The following is a 27,107-nucleotide window of genomic DNA, read 5'->3' on the forward strand; positions in this document are numbered from 1 at the left end:
AATGGTTTTAATTGTACCTATATTTTGTATATGAATGCGTGTGTGTTTTGCAGGGGCAAATGTAAGTCTTGTGGAAATTTACTTCCTCCTGTCTCTTTGACGGCCGAAGAGTTTGGAAAACTCCGAGAAGTATTTGTGGAGCAGGTGTTGATTGGTCGTAATGTGTTCCTGAAGACAAGTCCGGCAGAAGTGGAGGAATTCAGGCGTTTCCTGCAGTCTTGCCGCCCCTACGACGTTGTTGTGGACGGGCTGAATGTGGCATTCTCAGGAGTGAAAAGCAGTCACAATCCTAGGATACTTGCAGGGTTTGTGAGTATGATCTAAAAATTGAGTATTCATTTATTGTGCTGCTCATTACGTTATTAGTGACCGTAGATATAGGGAATGGTAGCTTTCATGAATGAACTGTAAGAGCTTAAAATCATTAAAGGGCTAAATTTGAAATCTTAAAATTGAATAAAGAATGGCCATTTTTTTTATTAGTTTATGTAAAAGAGTATTTTACATGTCTTCTGGTTGATTACTTTAGCCTTTATATTATTAAAAAATGGCTTATTATTTAATATGTTTATGTATGAGATTTAACTGAAGATACTGTTGTGTAAATATAAATGTGTTAATATAATGTGAGGTGACCTTGCTTAATATCTGGCCACTGATCAGACTATGGTTTACTGTTTATGAGAAAATTAAATTTGGTTTGTAAATAGGCTAGTCATTTATATAAGTTATATTTGTTAACTAAGTCTGGCTGAAAGTGATACCGAAGCAGTCATGCAACTGGGAGAGAGGGGGAGCTGATGAGGCATGTGCCCCGAGCACCACATTTGGGGAAGGGGGTTAGGGCGCTTAACTGGCAGAGTAATTTTTCTATAGATATTACCTTGAATATTGTAGTGGTAGAACATATTAAATGTTGGCAGGCAGATGAACTGAATTGTTTGTATTAAAAAATATATAAATGTGTATTGTCAAATATTTAATAGAAGATGGTATTTTTTGCTTACCACCCAACTTGCGATGGTATGATGGTGGGTACCACTGAGTTATTGTACAAATAGGTACCATCCAGATTGTACGTCTGGCAACACTGCCGTGGGAACCATGGAGGGAACACCCCACCCGACCTTGGAAAGTTGCGAAAGTTCTCATCCCTGCTCTGCCCTGGCCCAACTGGGCACCAAGTGTCTGAACTATCTTCAGCTGATCACAACCACAACTCAGTAGGGTCATTTGCCCGGGAATATCTTTTCAAGTTTGTAGCCCTTCTGTTTTGTCAGTTAAGTTAGTTTTGCTGTTTGTGATTATACAATCTCGCTAACTGTTTAAATTATTTTGATATTTGTTTTTAATCATAAATATGTAATAAAATACCATCTGGTGTAGAATAAAATATATAAGATTAAAAGAAAAGAGCTAAAGAGTGGGAAAAAGAAACTCATCAATATTTATTCTTATCATATTTGTATTTTGAATTAGAATCAGAAAGGTCAAACAGTTCTGCTAATGCAATCGGAGAAGTGAAAGAATTAGCAGAAAAGCTTAACCTAGATCCTCTTGAAAGAAGTATGGGGGAGGAAGAAGAAGTGAATGTTTGATGAAAAGGGTGAAGATAAAAGTTATGAATTCTCAGAAGAAAAAGTTCAAAGTTTTGATTATACAAATGATAAAATTTGATTCTGAATGAACTGAGGCAAAAGTTTCAAGCCATTCAAAACATTTGGCTACCTCAATGGAGCTCATTTTGAAACAATGAATGTAGAAGAATTGAAAAACCAGGCACTTGATTTAGCTATCATATATAGAGAAGACTTAGACAGGAACAAGCTGGCAATAAAAGTGGAAAGTTTTAAGTCTTATTCCTTGGATTTAGGCCCTAATATGAAAACAGCTACTACACCTGCAGATCTTCTGCCATTAACATATAAGAACGGACTTAAAGCCTGAAATGAAATGAAAGGCATTCTAACAAACTAGATACCTATAGTAAAATATTACCTATGAAACTTAACAGGACAACTACTACTTAACAACCTGAGCATTATATCAATAGAGCACAAGATAATTTCAAAGCTGTTTTTTGAAGACATTCTAAAACGTTTGCAGCCAAAAAGGCCAGTAAAGTTAAGTGTTAGTTCAAATTTTGTGTTCGAAAAAATTTTTCTCCCACTTTTTCACTATATTAAGAGATTTTGTAAAATGTCTAAGTATAATACTGAAGACAACAACTTGAGTTAACTCTGTTATTTGTAATTTTAGCCCTATTTATCATAATTGAATCGGGAATTTGAGAAACAACATAAGTCCACATTTTGGCGAAAATGAGTTATCAACAATAACAGTTTGTTGGAGGGTAGTTGTACATGCTGGCAAATGACCACGTAGGTCCACACAATCATTGCATAGATATAGCCTTCTCTAATTGCTATGTATTTGAGAAACAACACAAGTCCAGGACTTATGTTGTTTCTCAAATACCCCGCTCAAACACCACAAAGCACCCATTTGCTTGATTCCTGTATAGCCATAGATTTTATTGTGTTAAGGCCGGACATGCCTCGCCATATTCAATTGTTACATTTATCACTATAACCAGCAATTAATGTGTATTTTGTAACTCGATTTATAACGATAAGCCATAGGATATAACTTTACTATGAAAGAAATGTGCATTTTGTAACTTCATTTTTGGAACTACAAGTCATAACATTGTGCATTTTATAAATCCAGTGTTGATCTGCTGCTGCTGCTGTTATTATTATTTCAGGAACAGTCCCCATTAAATATTGCATTTTTATATATTTTAGAACAGAGCTGCCACATTAAAAATAATAAATATATAAAAACTATAATCATCTTATGAAATTTGGTAAACTCTAATTTATGTTATGTCGTAACGAAACATTCTATACACAGAACAGAAGCTGTGATGAAAAATTATAAAATCCAATATGGCAGTTCTTGGCTGGCCTCAAAGCTATTCTCACCAGATAGCACTGATGCATGGTGAAATATTATTTGTCTATGGTACTGTAGTAATGTAGTTTCAACACCATAGACAAAGAAACAGTTTGATGTGTTTGTTGTTGTGCTTAAGATATGGAACCTTCCAGTGACAATGAATGTGTGACTGACAGTAAAAAGCGCAAGAAAGGGTGTCGAAATACATTTAGATATAAGTCTGAACAGATAAAAAGAGCACGTGTAAAGTGTGAAGCATATTGTCGCGGGTTGAAATTTTGCAGGGTTGTTGAAATCAAATTTAGGGACTTTACTGACGGGACTCTGGGCTGGCTGCTCTGTTCACTCGTCAGCGCAAGTGGCGTGACCATGTAATTGGGGCACGGGGCCGGCGCGGCGCGCTGCGGGCTTGCAGAATTTTGTTTGTTCGTTTGGCCGCGCGCTGGCGCAGCCACGGGCCGCAGTTACTGGGGCGCGCTGTCGTAACAAGCCGCGCGGTGTGGCCTGCACATTGGGGTAGAGGGGGGGTAGTCTTCCCAGATGTTCTAGTTAGTTGTTTAGTAAATTTGACTTCAATAACGAGCTTTTGTTATGGTAGGCGCGGCAGGGCGCGCGAATTTAAGCGCAAGTGATTGGTGACTCGGGGCTCACTCAGGCGGAGGCTATGCGTCTCACCTGTGGTCACGAGTTGTTAGTTCGTTCGTGATGTAGGAATTCAGGCTCACTCAGGCGGAGGCTATGCGTCTCACCTGTGGTCACGAGTTGTTAGTTCGTTCGTGATGTAGGAATTCAAGCTTTCGGGCGGAAGCTATGGCCGACGCCAGAGGCCACGAGTCGTTTAATTTAAGTTAGGTCATAATGTAGTCGTCAAGCTTTCGGGCGGAGGCTATGGCCCTCGTCAGGGGTCACGCGTCATAGTTTTTAAAATGTAATGTTCGTTCGGGATTTCAAGGGCAGGAGAGGCCCCTACGTTATTTTTTTAAAGTAATCGATCAAGAAAGGCTTTTCGGAAAATGTGAGTATGGACTTATCTTTGTTTTAATTTTAAGTATTAATTATGATTTGAGGTATTCGGAAGGACTAGGGAAGTGTTTAGTGAAGTTCTCTCATTCTCTCTCTTGTAAGGTCGTTCAATCGTTAAGGAAGTAAAGAGATTATTGTTTTAAATTGTAATCCCGCTATTTAAATGTTCTTTAAAATGATGTTGAGTATTTGACTTTAAGAATAAAATAATTTTAATTAAGTATTATGTTATTTTGCAAAATCTCCTTAGTTCAGCTCTCACCAGACATCCTGTACGGGATGACGAACCTATGATCCTAGGTACAGTAAAGTATTTTATGAAGTTAAGACTAGTTGATGCCAAGCGAGTTGTTTCTATGTAAAGAGCTACGATTCTCTCCCCCCTCTGAAGGTGCACGTGACAGAAATGGCGGTGGCACCGGCTAGGTGCACGTGACAGAAATGGTGGAGGCGCCGGGTAGGTTCTATTTTTGGAGAGAGAGAGAGGTAGATTTTTATGTTTATTATTAAGTTAGTTTCAGCTTCTGATAGCAGGTTATTAAGAGTTTACTTGAGGAGAGGATTACGGAATTTAATCTAAGTGGAGGAAGTCTTTGAGATTTTTTTTTGACGTAACAGATGTTTATTTGAGGATACTTGTAAGGATAAAGTTTATAGTGATAAGTTGTTTTAAGTCGTTGAATTTATTGTAGATTTATATCGGGGATTATTACGTGAGGAGAATACGTTATAAGTTAAATGCTTATTAGAGATAATGCAAGTGGTTTAATTTAATTGAAGTTCATTTTAAGATTGTAGGTTAAGAGAATTATAATTTAAAATAAAGTTTTTTGTCGTAAATAGGAATTATTTTCAAGAGAAGTTTGTTTTGTTTTCGTGCGCGTAGGAGACGAGACGTACGAATTAAATCAGTCGAGGGAAGGATAAACGTTAGAAAGGAATTAAAGAGAAAACGAGAGTTTATGTAAAAGAGAGTTATAGAATTTATAGTGATGTTTTGTTTTAATTAGAAAAATGTTGAGAGTTGTTTCAGAACGACACGTCAGTGGACGTGGCAGAGTGAACACGTGACGGGGAGGTGCTGAGACCTAGCGGAGAACGGAGGAACCGCAAGCGAGGGTTGGCGCACCTGATGGAATTCGGTGACGTCACGGGCTCATACGGAGACGTGGACGGCCGTGACCTTGTTTTGATCAGCTGTACGGTAACTTAGCGATAAGAAAATAGACTATTGGTTAAATAAATTTAAATTTAAGTGTGTTTTAGAAGAAGAGGAACTTTCAGTATGTAAGTAATTTATTTTAAGAAGTGTATGATGTATAGGCTAGAAGTGTTTCGTTGTAAGTTGTTTATGTTTTTGTTAGTTAAATTCTACCTCGGTTTTAAAAATATTTTTTTGGGATTTGTAAACATTATTAAGGAGGTACACTATAAAATCGATAAGCATTAAGAAAACTGGGAAGGCTAGATTTTGTGTGTAGAGGGAATTTACTCCAAAAGAACAGAGAGACAAAATTAATGTTTTCATTAGGGCGAGGGACCCTAAGGTGAGGCGTTGTGTCCCTGGGAAGAAAGGGAATTGTAGCGCAGACCATAGGAGATGGGCTGACTACGGAATTAAGGGTCAGGAGAATCCTGAGAGTTGTGAGTAGTTTGGGGCAGGAGTTCCCCATGGTAGTACCGAAGTGGCTATCCTGTATGGGATAGGGTACCATTTCAATGAAGTTTGTTGGTGGGGTTAGAATCCCTTGTTGTGTAGTGGGCCTATAGCAGATAGGCACTACAGTGAAATTTTTGGTTATTTTGTGAGGTAAATTCCCTGGAGGTTAAGTAAGATTGGATTCAGTTAGGAAGGAGGGAAATGAGAAACATTGCTGTAGAGAGTTAGTGTACTTGCCTAATGTGAAATTGAATTTTAATAAATTAATTAATGAGAAAGTTTTTCTGGTCAAATAATAATGGAAGGGAATTAATTAATTTTTTTGAGTAAGGTGTTTTAAGTAATGAAATAAAATAATGTGAAGTAATTTGAATAATTGGGGAGGAATTTCTTTAAGAGTTTAGATAATTGTTTTTGAATTTATTGAGATATTCAGCCAGTGGAGTTTGAGTGTGAGAGATACAGTGAGATTTTAAGGAAATCGGTTGTTTATTAATTAGGACAAATGAGATTTTTTGATTAAGAGTCAGTAAGCATAGTTAAATTTACGACATAATATTTGTTGACAGTTTACAGTTATTAAGGAGAAAACAGAGTAATCTATTTATTTTTATTTTAAGGGTTTGAAGATAAGATTATGAATTTTTTTTTTTGAAAGTTTCTTGGGCATGTTTGAATAATTTTTATTTGGATTTTAAGAAATTACAGAGAAAATTTAATTGATTTACATTAGTTTGGAAGTATGGAGGTTTAGTGTTCGATTAGCCCTAACTTGATGGTCGGATCCCAAAAGAATGCCGTAAAACCGATAGCCAATTGAGAGGAATGCGGTAGGCACTTGTGTAGAGAGGGGTTGTGGGAAAACTCCTTGGGACTGATGGCAGATCAGGGGCCCTAAATAGTGTGTGATGCTGTAAAACCAGTGCAGGGAAAGCCTGGTATGCTTAAATTTTTGGGCACAGGTTAGGTAAACCTGGGGTTCCATGGGATTTAGTCATGTTAGCTGCTGTGAGACATTAAGATTTCCAGGCTCCATAGTAAATTCAATGTAAATTTTTGTTTTCTTAAAATAATAAATTTGTTTTTAATTTATTTGAGATATTTGATTTGTAACAGTGAATACAGACCCCGAGGAATAAGAGTTGTCATGCTGTGAGAGGAGAAGGTGGTAGGCCTAAAAGGGTACAGGCACCACAGAGGTTATGTGCATTGCATAATTTAAATATAAGGAAACTTGAGAATTTGAAATTTTGTTGTTGGTTTGTACACCCATAAGAAGAGTATAGGCAGAATTTTTATTGTTATGAGATGTCTAATTTAATTGAAAAGAAGAAAGTTTAAAGATGCAAGGTAACATTATTATTGTAATAATTGAAAGAGATTAAGAGGTAGAGAGAAATAGGCAGTTTTTGTTTGTAAGTACTAAAGTTTACAAATAGAAATTTAGTAACTAAGAATGAATAATAAGTTAAGTCTAGTGTAAAAGTTTTTTTTAAGTTTGTTAAGTTAAGAGTCACAAGTAAATTTTTTTTAGAGAGAATGTCTTTGATAGGAAGTATTAGAAACTTATGGGAATTTTAGGGTAACATAAATAATGTAGGTAATGAATAATAAATAGATGGTAGGTCTTAAGTTAGGATTAACATTTGAAGCAGAATTTAATTAAGAAGAAGGAAAATAAATAGGCCTAATGAAAAGAACAAAAAAGGATTTTATGGTAAAGCATTTTTTTAAGTAATAAACAATGAATAATAATGTTGTTTCAGGGTAATGTGTACTAATAATACAATTTTTTTTTTAGGACCAAAGAACAGGAATTATGTAATTTAAATTAACATGTATTTTTGAAACTGTTACAGATTCCTTAAGATGAGCTGAGCAGCAGTCCAGTTTACAAGATGACAAGAGTTCGAGAGACAAGATACAAGATCACTGAAACAAGAGCCAAGACTGAAGATTCAAGAGAAGAGAAAGCTGGCAGCCATGGACTTACAAGTGGAGATTAATAAGGTCATGTAAAGTTTTATTTTTTTTTTATGGAAGACAGTAACTGGAGTTTTTTTTTTTGTTATAAACATTATTTACAGAACTTTTTAGGTTATAGTAATGTAATGGAACTAGTGAGTTGTGGTAGCTGTCAAAAAGAACTAATACCTTAAGTTTAATTTTTAAAGTTAATTTTCTTAATTTACAGAGGGATTAGTAGTTTTTTTTTAAACCTTATTTAGGTTGGAATTTAAATACAATAGCTTATTATAAATGTGTACGAACAGTTCAAGTTCACAGTACTGATAGGTAGGTCAGATGATCTTATTGATTTTGATGATTTGTTGTTTTGAGTTGATTTTTAAGTGTTGTGAATTAGACAATGAAATAGTTCTGAAAACTTAAATTATTTCAAGCTAAGAAATAGTAAAGTTAATTGTAACTCAAAGGACACCAGAATTTAATTTTTTTTTGAATTAGTAATGTTTGAAAATTTTATACTTTACAAGAAAGGTTATAAACAAACAGATCGGATGGAACAAGGATGCAGTAAATCACAATTTCATTTAGAATTATTGATTAGCTTTTGAGGTTATGAAGTAAAAGTAATTATAGTTTAAAAGTTTGAATAAAAAAAAATGTTTTTTTTTATTTGTTTGAAATAGAAAGTTTAAAAGTTAATTAGTCATGATCTAGGTGGGTGATGGGGTGGGAATTGGCCACTCTTTTTCCCTATAACCTCCCTAACATGGCCTTCTATTACAACTAACAGAAATAAAGAAGAAGAAAAATGAAGAATTATTAGTTAGAATGTTTCTTTCATGAAGATACCTGATGAACTTTTACTGTTTGGAAGAATAGAAGCAAGGTTAGTCAGATATTTTTACTCAGAAGAAGAAGAAGATAAAGCAGTTTTATGACTCGACAAGCCAGAGATTGGTGTTTCCCCTCTGCGCTTCTATTGACTACGTTGTTTACTCTCATGGGATAGCTGGTTCGGCACCATGGAGAGAGATTGGTGGGCATTGTGGTTGCCCCCAGAAGAAAAGAAGAGTAGAAGAGGTTATGGGTGGGTCATGTGAACTGACCTTCAACCCAGTTACTTCGTGGGGACTATTTGCTGTATAGAGAAGATCAAGACTCAAGAGTTAGGGAAAATCATTGGAGGTCATGTTTCCCTTCCTTAAGTTTTTCCTATCAAATTATTTGCCTGATTAGATTATGCTAAGGGTGGGATACTTTATGTTAGCAGTTGAATTAATTAATTTTATTTTTTTGTGTGTTTGCATCCTTGCCCCTCGATTGCAGTTTAGTAGTTAGTTTTGTATTTGTCAGGCGTGATGGTAATGCCTGTTGATGATGTTTCAGAATTGTAATCTGTTCGTGATGAGGATGGCACAACTCCGAAGCAGATGTGGGGAGAAGTTGTGAGCTGCCCTGGAAGCCAGTCCAGTAGCTGTTGGAGTTGAGTGGTGTTTGCTGATGGCCAGCCCAGGGAGCTACTCTTCTCGACAACACTGACTTCGAGGAGTTGCACCAACCTTCACGAGATAAGAGTTTAATTAATTGAAACACTGTAAGGACACTTAATTTTTTTTGAAGAACGAAAGAAGTATGGTAATAAACGGAAACCGAAAAAAAAATAATAATAATAATTATCAAGAATTTGCACATTGTTTAACGAATACTGAGAAACTAAGAACAGTAATTTAATTTGTAAAGAGAGCTTCACTAACAGAACAATTTTTTTTAGAATTGAGAACTCGAGCCTCTGAAGGTTCCTGTGAGAACAAACCAGATAAAAGTTTTACCTTTAATTTTATGAATACTTGTTGTTTTAAAATAAATCTTATGCAGAATCTAGATGTATGTTCAGACAGCAAGGAACTAAGAAAATTATTATTTTTGTGAAATGAGGAATTTATAGTTATGGTTTAATGGAAAAAGACAATTTGTAATTTTGAGGTAGCTCGATGGGGCTCGAGCTCTGTGAGGGGAGGGTTATGTCGCGGGTTGAAATTTTGCAGGGTTGTTGAAATCAAATTTAGGGACTTTACTGACGGGACTCTGGGCTGGCTGCTCTGTTCACTCGTCAGCGCAAGTGGCGTGACCATGTAATTGGGGCACGGGGCCGGCGCGGCGCGCTGCGGGCTTGCAGAATTTTGTTTGTTCGTTTGGCCGCGCGCTGGCGCAGCCACGGGCCGCAGTTACTGGGGCGCGCTGTCGTAACAAGCCGCGCGGTGTGGCCTGCACATTGGGGTAGAGGGGGGGTAGTCTTCCCAGATGTTCTAGTTAGTTGTTTAGTAAATTTGACTTCAATAACGAGCTTTTGTTATGGTAGGCGCGGCAGGGCGCGCGAATTTAAGCGCAAGTGATTGGTGACTCGGGGCTCACTCAGGCGGAGGCTATGCGTCTCACCTGTGGTCACGAGTTGTTAGTTCGTTCGTGATGTAGGAATTCAGGCTCACTCAGGCGGAGGCTATGCGTCTCACCTGTGGTCACGAGTTGTTAGTTCGTTCGTGATGTAGGAATTCAAGCTTTCGGGCGGAAGCTATGGCCGACGCCAGAGGCCACGAGTCGTTTAATTTAAGTTAGGTCATAATGTAGTCGTCAAGCTTTCGGGCGGAGGCTATGGCCCTCGTCAGGGGTCACGCGTCATAGTTTTTAAAATGTAATGTTCGTTCGGGATTTCAAGGGCAGGAGAGGCCCCTACGTTATTTTTTTAAAGTAATCGATCAAGAAAGGCTTTTCGGAAAATGTGAGTATGGACTTATCTTTGTTTTAATTTTAAGTATTAATTATGATTTGAGGTATTCGGAAGGACTAGGGAAGTGTTTAGTGAAGTTCTCTCATTCTCTCTCTTGTAAGGTCGTTCAATCGTTAAGGAAGTAAAGAGATTATTGTTTTAAATTGTAATCCCGCTATTTAAATGTTCTTTAAAATGATGTTGAGTATTTGACTTTAAGAATAAAATAATTTTAATTAAGTATTATGTTATTTTGCAAAATCTCCTTAGTTCAGCTCTCACCAGACATCCTGTACGGGATGACGAACCTATGATCCTAGGTACAGTAAAGTATTTTATGAAGTTAAGACTAGTTGATGCCAAGCGAGTTGTTTCTATGTAAAGAGCTACGATTCTCTCCCCCCTCTGAAGGTGCACGTGACAGAAATGGCGGTGGCACCGGCTAGGTGCACGTGACAATATACTAGTTGGAGTGGAAAAGAAATCCCTGCAAAAAACAGGGTGAAAATTGCAAGTAAGTTAACTATATGCATTTTGAATCCATAAGCACGCCATGTTTTACACTTATTTATAAACATTCCTGAAAAAATATGTAATGTTTGGTTAAATGAAATTCTGTTCAATTCAGTTGCATAAAAAACGTTTAGATATTCATAGATGTTTTGCATATTTTGTTTAATTTTTTATCAAGTTTTATCGATATAAAATTTGTGTACGTTTGTAGAGTTTTATTACATTTTTTGTGAGACAACATAATGCACATAAGTACTTATAACAATACTTTAATGCACAATGAATTTACCTGACAAGTTGTTAGTGCACAAGGAATAATTGCAGAAAAATTATGCTGTCATTATTCTCTGTGTTGCAGATGCAGACGAAAATGTTTCTCGGTTGTATCTCCACCACAACAAGAAGAAGTCTTTAACAAATTTACAAGTTTAGATACCAAAAATGAACAGGATTGTTACCTCCAGAGTCTTATTTACACGAAAAAGGTGATGCGACGTAGACATCGCATTTCAAAGGAAGCTTCTTCAAAACCATTAAGAGGATGTACATATGTATATGAGATATCGAGTTCAGGAAAACATCAAGTATGTAAAACAGCTTTTTGTAACATACATGCTATCTCGGAGGAACGTGTTCGTAGATTCTGTAAGTTGCTCTCTGAAGGTAAAAGTCCACATGATATGCGTGGGAAATCAATCCCAGGTAATACCAAATCAGGGTTGGTAATATATGCTATTAAGCAGCATATATCCTCTTTTCCAGTTAAAATATCACACTACAGTAGCAAAGAATACCACTACTTAAGCGAGAAGCTAGACGTCAAGATCATGTACTCGCTCTTCCAAGAGAAGTACCCTGAAATGTCAGCTGCAAACTATCGCTTCTATCTGAAAGTTTTCAGAGAGCATTTTTCTCTGTCGTTTGGACTACCCCAGGTAGATACATGTGCGACTTGTGAGGAGTTGGATATAAAACTTAAAAGCCCCTTTTTAAACCAAAAAGCAAAGAAAGTAGCTGAAGCAGAAAAATGTGTGCATTTGCGTCGGGCTAAGAAATTTTCAGCGAAAATAAAGGAAATCAGCGAGATAATCAAAGCTGATAAAGCGGGTGATTTGGGAGCCATTTGCATAGATTTCATGCAGAATTTACAGTTGCCTTGCATTCCAGTCCAGGAGGTGTTTTACCTTAGACAGTTAACCATCAGTGTTTTCTGCATACATAATCTCAAAGATGGCAATGCAACTTTCTTTGTGTACCATGAGGGAATTGCAACAAAGGGGCCTAATGAGGTATGTTCATTTGTTTTGGAGTTCTTGAATACGTCATTGAAGGGAGTCAAAGAGTTGTACATATTTTCTGATAGGCGCAGCGCACAAAATAAGAACCATACATTCATCAGAATGTTGTCTGCTTTGACTTCTCTTAAACGTTTTAGACATATCGAACATTACTTCCCAATAAGAGGACACTCTTTCCTGCCCTGCGATAGGGATTTCTCAGTACTCAAGAGAAAAATCAAGAAGTACGACAGAGTGTACACCATCAAGGAGTATGTTGAGATAATTGTAACTTCATCCTGCAAGAGATCCTTCACGGTTGTAATAGCAGATTCCATCAGCATTCTCGACTTCAAGCAATGGTGGCCCAAGTATTTTAAGAGGAATGTGCTGTCACAAGAGTCCTATGGAAAATCTGTGCTTAGAGACCAGAAAACAAGCTTCAAACCAAGTCAGTTCATGAACTTCAGTTATGCAAGTGACAATGCTGGACTTGTTGTGGCACGACCATTTATTGATTCCCTTGTCAAGCACCATTTTAGGGTTCTCAATTGCACACTTGCGGACCTTGTTCTTCCAAAAAACATGGTGTATCCTGCAGGTTGCATCCCTATCAACCAGAACAAAATAGATGACCTCCGCAAGTTGCAAAACTACTTGCCACACACAGAAGATTGCCAGTCATTCTATAATGAATTATTCTTGTGGCCTACATGTGTAACTGAAGTAACGCAAAACCAGCCTGATGATTAATCACATCAATGTAGACTTTACCGCACATCATCAGCAAATAGTTCATTTTGAAGAGGGACGTGTGCATACTTATTTGTATTAAAAAGTGATCTCTCAATGTTAAAGTTGGTGTAGGCCGCATATAAAAAGGTAGATCTAAAAACCTACATCGTATAGACTTTCTCATATCAGCAAGATTAGTTCATTAGGGACTGAATGCATTTATATTCATATAATTATAGGTATTTTTTATGTTCTAAGCAAATTTATAGTATTACTTTGTGTACGCAAATAAATATTATGTTTTGTGGAATATTATGACTACCTTAAAGCAAAAATAGCACATTTCAGAACAATATATTTTGAGTTTATGTAGGAAATTAAGAAACAACATAAGTCCAGCATTTTTAAATATAGTTTTTGGGGAGTTGTAAATACAATGTATTTCTTTTTTACATTAAAGAGAAGTAAATTAACGTTGTAATGTATCCATAGTATCACATATACATTTTTTGCCACATGCCATTGACTATTACATTTTATTCACTTTCTGTAAAATCTGTTGTTTGTGACTTATGTTGTTTCTCAAATGCTTGATTCAATTAATTATCCTGTTCTGTCTGTTGATTCAACACACACATATTCTTAGTTCATATGATAAACTTTTTAATTTCATTTGCAGCATTTATGATGAGTGTGAAAGATTATATGATACATGCTACTCTAAGATTAACTGTTAATTAAATATCTAAGGATTAATTTGTATTTTATCTTTAAATAAAAATGAAATGACTGCAAATCTAATTACCTTCTAAGTAGAATAAACATTATTTGGAATATTGGAATTAATATGTGGTGGCGATATGAGGTGTTGTCAGGAAGGGTTTTGGTTGGTTTGGGTTGGGTTGCGGGGGGGGGGGGGGGGCAAGATGAGCCCATGTATCATCCAAGAAGAGTAGATTTACTTGTACTTATTAACATTAAAATATGTGAGAAAAACAACCATGAATTGGCATAATGAGTACAAACTAACATGATACATTAGAAAATTTATATATATATTAACACCACCATCCAGATCGGTACAGTACTAGGGGTTAGGTAGGGGAGAGTAGGGTATAACGGGGTACTTAGTATAAATCGCTTTTATTTATTGTTTTAATATTGCGGTATCTGTCTGAAACCATCAGCATGCGTAGATTAGAATGTGAGTTTAATTCTGCAACTAGTACTGTGTCTTCTAAAATATTATTATTGCAGAGATTTTTTATTATTTGAATGTATGCACACTACCCTGTTTTACCCAACTGCTTGGGTAAAACGGGGTACAGAAAGCAGATTTTGAAATGATTAAATACGTGCATTATAAAAAATTCTGAACATCATGTAATATGACAAATAAATAAAATTGTCAGTAAAAATATGAGAATTAAAAAAAATTCAATTATAAGCCTTCACCTTACATGTTCCTCTGTATTTGCAGTAAAACTTCACAAAAACATTGGTTTGCGGAAAATCACAAACATTGTTTGAACAACAATAACACAACACTGTTAATTTTGAGGAAGTGGTTCGTCTAATAGCAAAATCTAATTATGTATAACACACCTTTGCATATGCGGTTAACCCAAATATCTGACAAAACATATGATTGTTTAATTAGCCTAATATGGCTTAGTAGGCCCGTCAGAACACAAAATAAGGCCAGAGTCTATATTCAAAACTGGCAGAAATCACATTCAAATGGCCAACAGTCATCTGTGTCTACACCAGCACATCCTTCATGGCTCCAAGAATGACACTTTAAGCATTGCACCCAACATTCGGCTGATTTTGAAGTGGAGAACTGTTCAGCGCAATATATGCAAGGAACGTTATCATCATCAAACACACGCAAAGTTACTGTTGGTATGGATTTGTTGCTGTCTTCTTTATTCTTATGTTTTATAGAACTGTTTTGAGATTTAGACACACCAGCATTTATCCTTTTTAAAGATTTTGGTGAAGCTGACTGAATAATAATTAGTTCGTTCTTATATGGCGAGTCAGTCAGCACAGCTGCCTTGCCACGTCGTCGTCCTCTTCCTTATGCAGGTTTCTTTTGGCATGGGTTATCGGCATCACTGTAGTCGGTGGAATTGTGAAGCTACTGTTTGATGAAGCATTTCGATTGTTTTTATCAGATAGGCCTAAACGAGATTCAGTTGGTGAAGATACCAAACCAGATGTCCCAGGAATATTACCAACACTGACATTTCCATGGGACTCTGAAGGCCTTGTGTAAGCTCGGTCAGTTGTTGCAGCAGTCACTGGAATATCACCTACACTGTCATTTCCACTCAGTTCTGAAGGCCTGGAGTTAGCTCGGTCAGTTGTTGCAGCAGTCAGTGGAATATTACCGACAGTGTCATTTCCACTCGGTTCTGAAGGCCTGGAGTTAGCTCGGTCAGTTGTTGCAGAAGTCAGTGGAATATCACCGACAGTGTCATTTCCACTCGGTTCTGAAGGCCTGGAGTTAGCTCGGTCAGTTGTTGCAGCAGTTAGTGGAATATTACCGACAGTGTCATTTCCACTCGGTTCTGAAGGCCTGGAGTTAGCTCGGTCAGTTGTTGCAGCAGTTAGTGGAATATCACCGACAGTGTCATTTCCACTCGGTTCTGAAGGCCTGGAGTTAACTCGGTCAGTTGTTTTTTGGGTGACTGTATAAATGTACTGTAGGTAACTCTGTATAACATTTAGTATCCATAAAAAAACTGTTTTTAATTTTAAAAGTCATTTGCACAATTGATCGAAAAGATGGTTAAAACAGGAAACTGGTTGGGCAGAACGGGGTACTACCCCGTTTTACCCATTACCTGTGTACCCTGTTTTACCCTACATGCAGGTTCTCAAGCAAAAACGACAACAGAAAATTTTTAACACCCGTCAATTACATCGGTTACTATGGCACAACATAGCAAATATAATACTTTACTTGAATACAACTTACCATAAAATATATCTGCAACCACTGATTAAATATTGTATAGCCAATACATGCTAAACATTTTAGTGAAACATCATAAATTTGTAATTTCCATTATTATGCACGAAAGAATACTGTGCGACACTTCATACTACCTCACTCTAGTGACGACGTGTAGAGGAGTAACTTACCAAACGTACACACAGATAGCAGCACGTGTACGGAAAATAACAGTGGTACCCCGTTCTACCCAACTACCCTGTTTTACCCAACTCTCCCCTACTGTTACATTTTTAAAGTTATTGCTTTTATCTATATGACTGTTAAATATTTGTGTTTTTTGTTCTTTTTGAAAACTTCTTTAAACTTTGTTTTATAAATGTTTTGATACTGTTTTTATAGGTGCATGCTGTTGTGAAACACTTTGTCTCCCAGTCAAAGACAGTTCTTGTTCTGGGACGGAAGCACATGGCAAAATGGCCGCGAGACACCATGAATTATGTGTACAGGAATGCCCAAGTGTTCCTTGCACACAATCTGTAAGCTATCACCTTTAATATGTTCAGGTTGGCAATATATATTTGTGATACCTAACTTTACTGTAATGATTAGTGTCTTTGTCTTACCTACTTATTGCATTCCTAATTTTTGTTTGTTTGTATGTACTGCAGTTGGTTTTGTGAATATTGTGCACTATTTTTTAAGGATGCACCACCAGAGCATAAGGTCCTTTTTTTGAAGAGGGAGGTGAAGTCAAAAGGGGATTGAAACTTCAGTGTACTATACATACCAATATGGTGACCACTATTGTTTACAATTGTCTCAGCTGTACCTGTATTGGAGGTTAAATTGGAGAAAAATTTTGACTTATAATATTACATTTGTATTATAAAGATTCGTTTTGGAATTTTTTTAATATATTGACGTTGTACCTCCTGTAGCAGCTAAGCCCTGTCCCGACCCTGTCAGTACCAGTTCCCGCTTGCGGAACACACCCCTCGCACAGCCCGCACGAGTCAAGGGCGGCAACTGTGCAGTCGGAACAAAAAGCAGATAAGTGCCGTCACTGTGTCCCCTACAGAGAGTGATCAGGAATAATTATCATTTAATTTTATTTAATATTAATTGCAGCCAAGTGCATCACTTCATTTTAAGGCAAGAAACAAACAGTCACCATTTTGACTCAAGTGCCTAAATAAATTATTAAACTTATAAATAACGACAGTCATATGGAGCCTTTGGCTAATTGCTTTCAACCCAATCATTTGTTCAGTGATATCTTTATGTATTTTGTATCTAAGTAGTATGTAAAAGAATTTGCTGCATTTTTCTTTCACATTTTGGCGTGAGGTGAAACTGTCTTCCTCCCTCGCACCACCCCCTTCCCACAGACTTGATCAGGCCACGATCCAGGGCGGATGCGCTGTCCCATGGGGAGCCTACATCTTTGTGCTACTTATACGTAAATCTGGTAACTATAACTTCATCAACCTAATTCTTTTTCTTTTTAGCTCCTTACGCGTGTCTGGGACATTTCGCAGTGCCGGGCCTATCCCGCCCACCTTAAACTTCACCTCGCCACGTGACCCTTCCCTTTCGCCGTGGGGTAACCCTCAGTTCCGTAGTGAGACTGCCATCAGGGTAACTAATACTTAACGTAGATAAGTAACAAACTCAAGTGTTTTGTTACATGTAGTGCACTATTTTTCAATGTCAGACTCAAGTGTTTTAGTGCATGTAGTGTTCTAAGTGTTCTTGCTAATTCCATGTAACTTTTCACCAATGCCACGTGCTGATTAAAGTTACGTTAATCCAACTGAGAACTTCTCGTTCCGTAGTTTTAAGACTACTTTGTTAGGGATCAGTGTATGTACTATGCTGTGTAGGGACCATGTACCCATCACTTAGCTACAATTCCCACTAGACACCAACCAACAGCTGAGGGCCTAGTGGGACCACACTGGGGTTGACAAAACCCACACAGCAAACTTGGTTAGTTGCAGACTAGCCTGGCACCCTCTCAGAGAAGCAACATCAGAGCACCAGAAAACCCACTAGGCTCACCCCGCGTATCGAACACGAAGCCGCGGTAGATGGCATTATATAAACTTATTAACCGGTAATATTTTGATCAAATTTTCTTCTGATCAGCTTAACTACAGTCATTAATAAAAGCAGGTGTGCACGACTAATGACGCTGCCCATGTCAAAAGCAAATATTCATAATAATGTGACTTTTCCTCAAGATATATTTAATTGTAATGAAATAATGAAATTGTTGTGGTGTGTCAAGTATTGTATATGCATTGCGAATTACAATTTCACATAATGAACACGCACAAACCCAGTAAATCAAAAGAACTTTTAAATTGATATGGATATAATAATAATAAATGAAATAACTAATTAAGATGGAAAATATTATTTTTCAGTAGACACAAAACTTTTACGTTGAAAGTTCAAAGAGGTCACAAGCATACATTTTATTACAATATTGAAATTACTGTTTAAATAGCAATATGTTTATGTCTATTTATTCAAGTAACTGAAGTTTCACTTAATATAATGTTTAAATGAGATACCCTTGAATGCTTGGTAATACTGCAATATTTAAGTGTGAATTGATGGGGTTGTATGTATGGACACCAGAAAACACTTTCACCATACTAAATTGCTGCAAAATACTCAGGGTTCGGTAAAGCAATGAAATCTTTGTCACAGGACCACCAGGTAGACAGTATAGACTACAGGAAATGTTAGCTACAGTAATAGAGGATGAACTAGAGCTACAACTGTAGACGTCAGGAACTCGGCTACAGCTGCTCCTCCATGTTGCTGAAAACTGCTAGTATATTTTTACAGTATCACCAAAGACAATCTAAGATCAGGGTGCAGTGCGCCATCTGCGACACTGCCAAAACTTCCATACTGGGATAACGGAAACGCCTGACATGGAAGTTCACAACAGCTTCGCCATTACACCCTATATTACAAGTGTCGGATGTCCTGAAAATTAACTGATATGGAAGACCACTAAGTAATCTGCAATCTGCGGTCTTCTTGTATCCTGTGTGGGGTCCCGTGGGAATTGGGACAGCCCCACACACAGGAGAAGTCTTACCCAATGTATGACTAGGAAGGGACTCTTTCCTTCGCTTGCTTAAACTGCATTATTACCAGAAACTTCCAAGTCAAACTGAGTAAGGCACCAAAGAGAAACATTACTATGAGAAATATTAGATGATATAATTTCTACCTAGCAAACTGTGTTCAGGTGTAAGTTCATGAAGAAATTGTGCCTAGTGCAGACTCAGTACAAAAGGTAATGATTCAATTATAAAAATAACTACAAAGAACACACTAGGAGAAATTAGACTGTAAATAAAAGTTAACAATCCTATTAAAGGGCAGCTTGCTATAACTTTTGGATAACTTTAGTATAAAACATTACAATAATTAAAATTAATATATCAATACATGTGTAAAATAACTATAACAAACATCATGTAAACATTCTGATATAAAAATAAATAAACATCCGCCATATTGGTATGTGAAATTCAGAAAAAAAATGGGGGAAAAACAGCTTCATGTCTGACAGCTAATGCTACATCTGTATCCTTTCCTAATCTCTGTATAACACTTAGTAAAATTTAACTTCATCACATTTTAATGAACCTGTTTGGTTAATTGAATTGTAAATATTTTTTGGGTTATCAAGGTTTCCATATTTGGCTTATCAACTACTACATAGGTACATCAACTTTGCTATTTTGAATTTAAAAAGTGATTCAAAAATTTATTGTCCATAATTTATGTCATTTAATTTTGATGATGTATTCGCCTCAAGATGTACCTGTTATTTTTATGCAACATTGCAAGGGTGGAAGGTCACTTTTATCACAGCTTGTCATGGCTCAAGCCTTTTGTGCATCCCATCCATTGCATGTGTTAACTGCTAATGAACATGACTGTACTAACTCATTCAGGACTTGTACTTATGTTATTTATGTGAAAACATATTTATCACTATCATAAGTTAAATTATTTTTCACAGAGAATTGAGTGTTTTTTGCCTTGCATTATGTTTGTCAACAAATAGCAAATTAAATTTATATATATTTTTATTGCTACAATTGTTTATTTGCAGCTATAAATAGGATAATAAACCTTATCAGTAAACAATTGGTATCAGTAAAATACGAGCACCGAAAACTTTGTAACTTTGAACAGGGGCAGATCCAGAAAGAGAGGGGTGGGCATGGAGGCACCAGAAGGGTAAAATATGCGCTGGGTAATATGACTTCTGAAGTAAGGAATATATATTACACTAGGTCAAGACTACTGCCCCTCCACTCCAGAAGTCAGACCTGGATCTGCTACCGACTATGAGAAACACTAGTGATTTTAAATCACAAAGATGTTACGGACAAATTTTCAAATAAAAACAAATCATTTAGATTTTTTGTTTAATGCTAATAATAGAAAATTAAAAAAAAAAAAGATTGGAGAGTAACTTAATTTCAAATAAGAGCCAAGGTGGTTGAGTGATCCGATGACTTGACACCATTTTTGGTGGGCTCGAACCAGAATTTTTTGCAAGTGGTTAATGTGGGGGAGTTTCCGAAAACCGGTGGGTTGTCTGGGGGTACTCTTGTTTCCTCCAATTGTTCATTCTGTCAGTGATCCATTATTATCTCATCACTGTTCATCGCCTCTATTGACTCCCATTGTTGATTATGACACTAAGCCCATAATTAATTAATTCATTCATTTAGTCATTCATATTCTTAAAATATGTTTTTTTAGTTTAAATTCTTGGTACTGTGATGTTGCTAAACTTTTTTTGTGGTATCTGCAAGGTTTAACTTGCTGTATGACAAAGAGTATTGATATTTTGGTTGCATTCAATGAAACTAGACAGTTAATAATTATTATAGTCAGTAATCAGTGATTTGGTACCTAAAAGTGACTTGTGCGATAGATTTATTTAGAAAAAACTTGTTAATGTTGCTGTAAGTCTAAAATATTTATGAGTGTTTTCACCATACATGTAAGTTACGTGTGAAAATTTGCTCACAATTTATATTTAGTATCAATCTGGTAAAATTTATTCAGTGAAACATTTTTCTTGCATGTTGCAAAACTAACACGGTCTTGGTTGGTGTTTTCCAGCTCTCAGGACGATCCATTCCTGCTGTATGCGGCCATGCATGGTGGTCTGGGGACAGGTTTTGTGTCGCGGGATCTGATGAGAAGCCACGTGTTTCTCCTGAAGGATGCGGCGCTGAAGTCCAGCTTCAGGCGTTGGCAGCAGCAGCATCAGTATCAGATCATGTACATTGAAAAAAATGGGAATGTGAAGATGAAGGTTAGGGAAACACATACGTAGGCTACATGGTCAAATTATAGTGTTAAGGATTTCTATTTTAGTAGTTGTATATAATTTTTTTTAAAGCAAGTAGTCCTCCTATTTGGGCCAGATGACAATAGCCATCGTATGCATTAACTGGTTTGTTGTATTTTGTGTTTATTCCATACATGATCATTCACTGGGGGGAGAGAAAAAGAAACACAGGAATGTATCAAGGAAACTGATAACAACCTATGAGTTCCCGGGTAGCCTGGAGTTGGATATTCCTAAACACTTGCTTAAATAATTTAGGTGCTGGAAAACTAAGTAAGTTTTAGAATAAAATGTTACTGACGTCGATTAAATACTGAAATAATGTCTCAAGACAATTTTTGTTAATCTAGTTTTATTAATACTTAAAGATTCACAGTCAACGTGACAGCCATCTTGCGACCTCGAAGGCCAGTACATTTAGAGTATACCACTTTAGCACATAACCTCTTCACAGACTTCAACAAAAGAAACATCTACGTTGACTGTTTGCAGGTTCCGAAGAATAATTACGTATTGTATTACTTTAAAAGACAGTTTGCACTAATGTCCCGTGTTTACTCATAAACTCAAGGTACTGCAGAAGGATGCGGCTGAAAACGAAGCTTAAAGTCTCGTTGCGGGCTTCACCAATGACTGTGATTAAAACTTCTATTGAAAAGTCCAACTAATAAATAAGGTGATCTTATACGTTGACACCGGGACCACAGCCGCAAAATGCTCTCTTCAACTACATAATTTTATAATTTGTGAGCCCTTGCCCAGCCGCGACATACTCGGTGCCTCGTCCAGACACAGACTAGTGAAAGAGGCTAGGCAGCTACATCCAGCCAATCACAGCACAGCCCTAGTGCCATCACTTTTAACCAATCACAAAATTACAATTATAAACTACTAGCCAATCATGGCACATGGTAGCAGTGGCCCAACAAACTCAAGAATCTATTCTTACGGTTGCTGTCTATCTGTATATATCTCTCTCGCTCGCTCTCTCTCTCTCTCTCTCTCTCTCTCTCTCTATCTCTCTCTATCTATCACTCATCTCACACCATTGACTACACTATTGTATCAGCTTTCAAACAAAGAATCATGGCAAGAACAAAAAAATACAAAAGAAAAACTACATTACCGTTCTTATTTATGAACCAAGAAACACAAGCAATACTTAAAAATTACGTTAAGGCTCATAAAAACAATCATTTACAATCAAACATGTAAAAATAAGGCCTATGGGCTTATTCCCTGCAAAGTAAGCAAATCATCAAAATAACTTAGGTAGAAAGCATGAAATAATGTAAATTATGATCATGCTTGTATAGCAAACACATTAAGACTTCAAAAAAGAAATAAATATATGTTATTTAAATTTTATTAGAAAAACTAACCAGAGTATTGAATAGAATAAGACAAGACAGTAAATTGTTAAACTATGTAGCAAGTGGGGAGGGCAGTAACCCGGGTTGTTACAGAGTACATGCCTATGTGTACTTACTACCTGAAGTACCTGGTGTTTCCCGGGTTAAAAACATAGTGCTGATTCTTTTAATCAAATAAATCTTTACAAATATAACAATGCAATAGCCATTGCCATGGAGACAAAGTAAGAACAAACATTAAATGTGGTAAAAATTATTGTTAAAAAATGTGAAATTTAGATTTGTAATGCCCCCGCAAACCCCATTGGGAGATGATTTTCAGAAAACCAAATTCTCATAGATATCTCTGTAATTTAAGGAACATCCTTGCTTAGTTTCAAGTCTGTACAACATATAGGTACCTACATGAAAAGGTGGTAATTTTAATGTTTTACTCCCTCCCCAACCCCCTTCATGGGAGTTGATTTTCAGAAAAATTCATTCTAAATGGATGTGTATGTAGCAAAAGAACTATACGTTCCAAATTTCAAGTTTGTAGGTCTTATTACATATACTTCTGAGGAATTCGTGATGAGTGAGTCAGTATGTGGTATTTTGCTATATGTCTTCAGAATATTTATATATATAGATGGAGAGATAGTAGTATATTTTAAGGGAGCCTGAATGTAATTTTGGTCTAATTTTTACTCAGTTCTGGTTGCAATCAAAACATTTGACTGTATCATGCAAGAAATACCATGATCTGACTAACTATCAAAATCCTGTAAATATTATTCATACAGTGATACTTGCTAAACTATTTTTTTTTAATGAGTTTTGTTAGGTTAATAAAAAAAAACTTGGTTTCAAGTATTATTTTAACCCAGTTAAACATTTCATTTGCATGACATAAAATTAGTATTTTATCTGTGTATGTATGTAAATATTTTTACTATGTTAAATGAAATGTTTTTCCTGTACCGTAACCTGGGGTGAATGGGGACATGAGGGTGAATAGGGACGAAAACTGGGAAAAACATTATTTATAATATATTTTGCTTAAACTAATGAGTATTAAATTTATATATAGTAGACTACGTTAAAAAATTGTTTGTTTATCTAAAATAGCAAGTGCAATTGTATTTTGTAGCTTTTATTTCATGTTGGCAGCCCTAGTTAACAGCTGTTGAATTGGGAGGCCATATTGTGCCATCACAAATGTTGTTTGCTACAAGCTTATTTCAGCTTCTATGTTTTCTTGAAGTAAATGTCAGCTTTTAGTGTAGTCTGGTAAGTTTTTACACAAAAAATATTAAAGATCCTCCTATTTTTAAAAAAATTATCAGTTGATTTTTATCAAGCTTGTAATTTCTTCATAAAAATGGGGTGAATGGGGACATAAAATCAACTTGTACAAATCACTTACAAAAATTTTGTTGTTACAGTTTTTGTTATTAGTCATATTATTAAATTAAATTTATTATAACTAACATTATTCAGTTCTATATTTTGTTTTGTAAGTTGTAATTTAGGACTTTACTTTCTTTTTCAGTGATTAAAATGCCTAGAAAATACAAAAGGGATCCTCGTTCAAAAGAGCATCGTCCTATAGACAGGAAAAAGGTGAATCTGGCAGTGCAAGCAGTTAAAAATGGCATGACTATTAGGAAGGCTGAAGAAAAATTTGGAGTTTCAAAGTCTGCCCTGCATCGTTATTTGAAGCAGTTTAGAGACAATGAAGGTAAACATATTGATTTCAAGAGTAAAGGTGGTCAAACTTTGCTCCCTTCAGATTTTGAGAAGGATATTGTTGAGTGCCTCCAAACTTGTGCTGGATGGGGATATCCTCTAAGTGCGTTCGACTTACGCTGTTTTGTCAAATACCACTTAGACAGAGAGGGCAAGACCATAGCAAAATTCAAAAACAACATGCCTGGCTATGAGTGGGCACTTCGCTTTTTAACTCGACACAAAACTGACCTCTCTCAAAGATTATGTCAAAACATTAAAAGGAGCAGAGCAGAAGTCTCACCTCCTGTCATCAATAAGTTCTTTGATGAACTAGAAGCGACTGCAGATGGCATACCATCACATTTAATAATTAATTATGATGAGACAGCACTCTCCGACGACCCAGGCCGGCGGAAACTCATTTTCAAAAGAGGCTGCAAGTACCCCGAACGAGTAATGAATCAGAGTAAAGCAAGTGTGTCTGTCATGTTTGCTGCAACTGCTTATGGGAAGATGTTGTCTCCATATGTGATTTACAAGTCCACATATTTGTACGATTTCCTGGAACCTTTTACAATCGTAGTAAGTCCGGTTGGATGGATGGCAACTGCTTTCTCGACTGGTTCAAACGAGTTATCATCCCATACTGTCGTCGATTCGAAGGAAAGAAACTTCTTATAGGTGACAACTTAAGCTCACACTTATCTCCTACAGTAGTCAGATTATGCGAGGAAAATGAAATCTTGTTTGTTTTCCTTCCTCCAAACTCGACACATCTGACACAGCCTTTGGATGTCAGTCTATTCAGGCCTCTCAAGATGAGCTGGAGAAAAGTTCTAGAAGAAACGAAGGCCAAGGCTCAAGGAAAACACAAGCCATTTGATAAGAAATATTTCCCTTCCCTCCTGAAAAAGACCATGAATTTGATGGAGAGGGAACTTGAACATAACATCCAGGCTGGATTTGCTAAGGCAGGCATTTTTCCTCTCAACAGGAAAAGAGTGCTCGACAAGCTACCTTCTGGACATAATGAGGATGAACAAAAAGAACAGACTGTAGACAGCAGCCTAACAGAATTCCTAAAAACTATGAGGTATGGAACTTCTGATGAAGAAGTAACAAGGGGCAGAAAAAAGAGACTAAATGTCCCTGCAGGGCGTAGTGTGACAGTTGCAGATTTAGAGGGATCTGATACAAGTGATTCTGAATCAGAACATGTGATGTCAGAACTTGATGAATTGGTTTTAAATAGACACGCATCAAGTGAATGTGAGATACCTAACGGCAAGGAAGGAGAAAAAGATCCAACAGAAGGGGACTGGGTAAAAGTCAGATTTGCATACGATCGGGGCATCAAGATTTTCATAGGAAGGATAGTGAAGAAATTTGAGACGGATGAGCACCGGTACATTGGAACATTTCTGCGGCAATCAACCAAGTGCTCAAACATATTTGTTTTTCCCAATGTGCCAGATGAAAGTGACTTCTCAAAGAATGACATTTTAGCTGTCCTGAATGAACCAACTGTGCGCAGGGGACGTTACTAATTCACTCCAAATCCACTTTCGACTTGAACTCAGTGTAAATTTGAGAGCAGTTTCATGATTCTTATAATTATTGACATGTGTTCCAAATATTATTAGTATGCATTGATCATTGCTATAAAGATTTTTTTTTTGTAAACAGATCAAAATTGTCAACATTTCATTAGGAGCCTCCTTTCATTAACTAAAATAGAAAATACCATGTAAAATTAAATAATTACTATTTCCTTATTTGGTACAAATGTAAATGTCTGCTTGATGCTTTGTCTGTTCACAAAAAAATTACATTTAAAAGTTACTTGTAAAAACAATTAAAAACTGTCCCTATTCACCCCAGTTTACGGTAAGTAATTAAAATATTAAATTAACTTAGCTTGAAAAAAGTTCAATGTTGTTCCAGTTTTTGCTTATTAAAGCAACAGTGTTTAGGAACTGAAATAGTATAAAATACTTATAAAGATTTTATTATAAATATTATTTATACAGTGTCTGACATGACCATACACAGTAAAAAAAAGAAAGGAAAGTTAGAAATTTTGCTTGAAAGCAAAATATAAAATTGTAATTGATCGTATTAACATACAAAGAAAAAATATTGCTGGCTGATCACGTTTCTTTCAACTTAAGGATACTTATGCCTTTCTAAGAATGACTCTGTAACTAACCTAATATAACTGTTTTTTGCAGCATCCAGTGCAGTTCAACCCTAGCGTCCAACAGGGTGATGGCGGATCATGGCATATTCCTTTTGATGAAGACTTCTCTGCTCAGAGCACTCAGTCCTTAGAACCTCCAACATCCTGGTTGTGCTTGAGGAAAATTACTTATTAGAAGTGCAGGTTCATAAAAGCAGCATAATATGATGCCAGATTTTTTAAAAAATTTTAAATTATAACCTACACATTTGTTTGGTCACTAAGCTACATCAAATTGATGTAATGTTGTTGATTTATTTGCTCATTAAATATAATTTTTTCAAATAAACATTTTAGTTTTAAACTTTTAAATAATGAATTTTACCTTTTATATTGGTTTGCTGAGTTGTGGCTTTTTGAAACTGTCTTTAGATGCTTGAAAAAAACAAACAAAAATTTTAATTACAGTAAAACCCTGTTAAGAAATTTTTCAAGGGACTGGATGCTTAAAACTTCTTAACAGGGAAAACTTCTTAAAAGGGAAAAGTAATTTCCAACGTAAAAATATATTTTAC

General features: G+C 36.2%; 2 protein-coding genes across 12 annotated transcripts in view; both read left to right on the forward strand.

Moving 5' to 3' along the window:
* The window catches only part of LOC134534687 (mitochondrial ribonuclease P catalytic subunit), a 48,365-nt gene extending 21,484 nt beyond the window's left edge, over positions 1-26,881 (forward strand). For 6 of the 10 annotated variants that reach the window (XM_063373154.1, XM_063373151.1, XM_063373160.1 and 3 more), the window contains exons 3-6: positions 54-309; positions 16,266-16,402; positions 21,039-21,234; positions 26,585-26,881. In XM_063373154.1, the coding sequence (XP_063229224.1) occupies positions 54-309; positions 16,266-16,402; positions 21,039-21,234; positions 26,585-26,728 (733 nt within the window). In that variant the 3' untranslated portion in view covers positions 26,729-26,881. The other 4 variants (XM_063373155.1, XM_063373157.1, XM_063373159.1 and 1 more) reach the window with 2 other exon arrangements.
* LOC134534688 (uncharacterized) lies at positions 596-13,222 on the forward strand. 2 transcript variants are annotated; one of them, XM_063373162.1, is made up of 2 exons: positions 596-5,271; positions 7,504-13,222. In XM_063373162.1, the coding sequence occupies exon 2, from the start codon at positions 11,378-11,380 to the stop codon at positions 12,917-12,919; it is 1,542 nt and encodes a 513-aa protein (XP_063229232.1). In that variant the 5' UTR covers positions 596-5,271; positions 7,504-11,377; the 3' UTR covers positions 12,920-13,222. The 2 variants fall into 2 exon arrangements, with proteins under 2 accessions (XP_063229232.1, XP_063229233.1); XM_063373163.1 differs by lacking the exon at positions 596-5,271 and having other exon boundaries at positions 10,836-10,890; positions 11,248-13,222.
* Positions 26,882-27,107: the final 226 nt, after the last annotated feature.

Source organism: Bacillus rossius, chromosome 8, assembly GCF_032445375.1.
Source record: "Bacillus rossius redtenbacheri isolate Brsri chromosome 8, Brsri_v3, whole genome shotgun sequence".
Lineage (NCBI taxonomy): Eukaryota > Metazoa > Arthropoda > Insecta > Phasmatodea > Bacillidae > Bacillus > Bacillus rossius.

Coding starts and splice junctions, on each gene's coding strand:
- LOC134534688 (XM_063373162.1), top strand. CDS start 11,378: ATGCGACGTAGACATCGCATTTCAAAGGAAGCTTCTTCAAAACCATTA.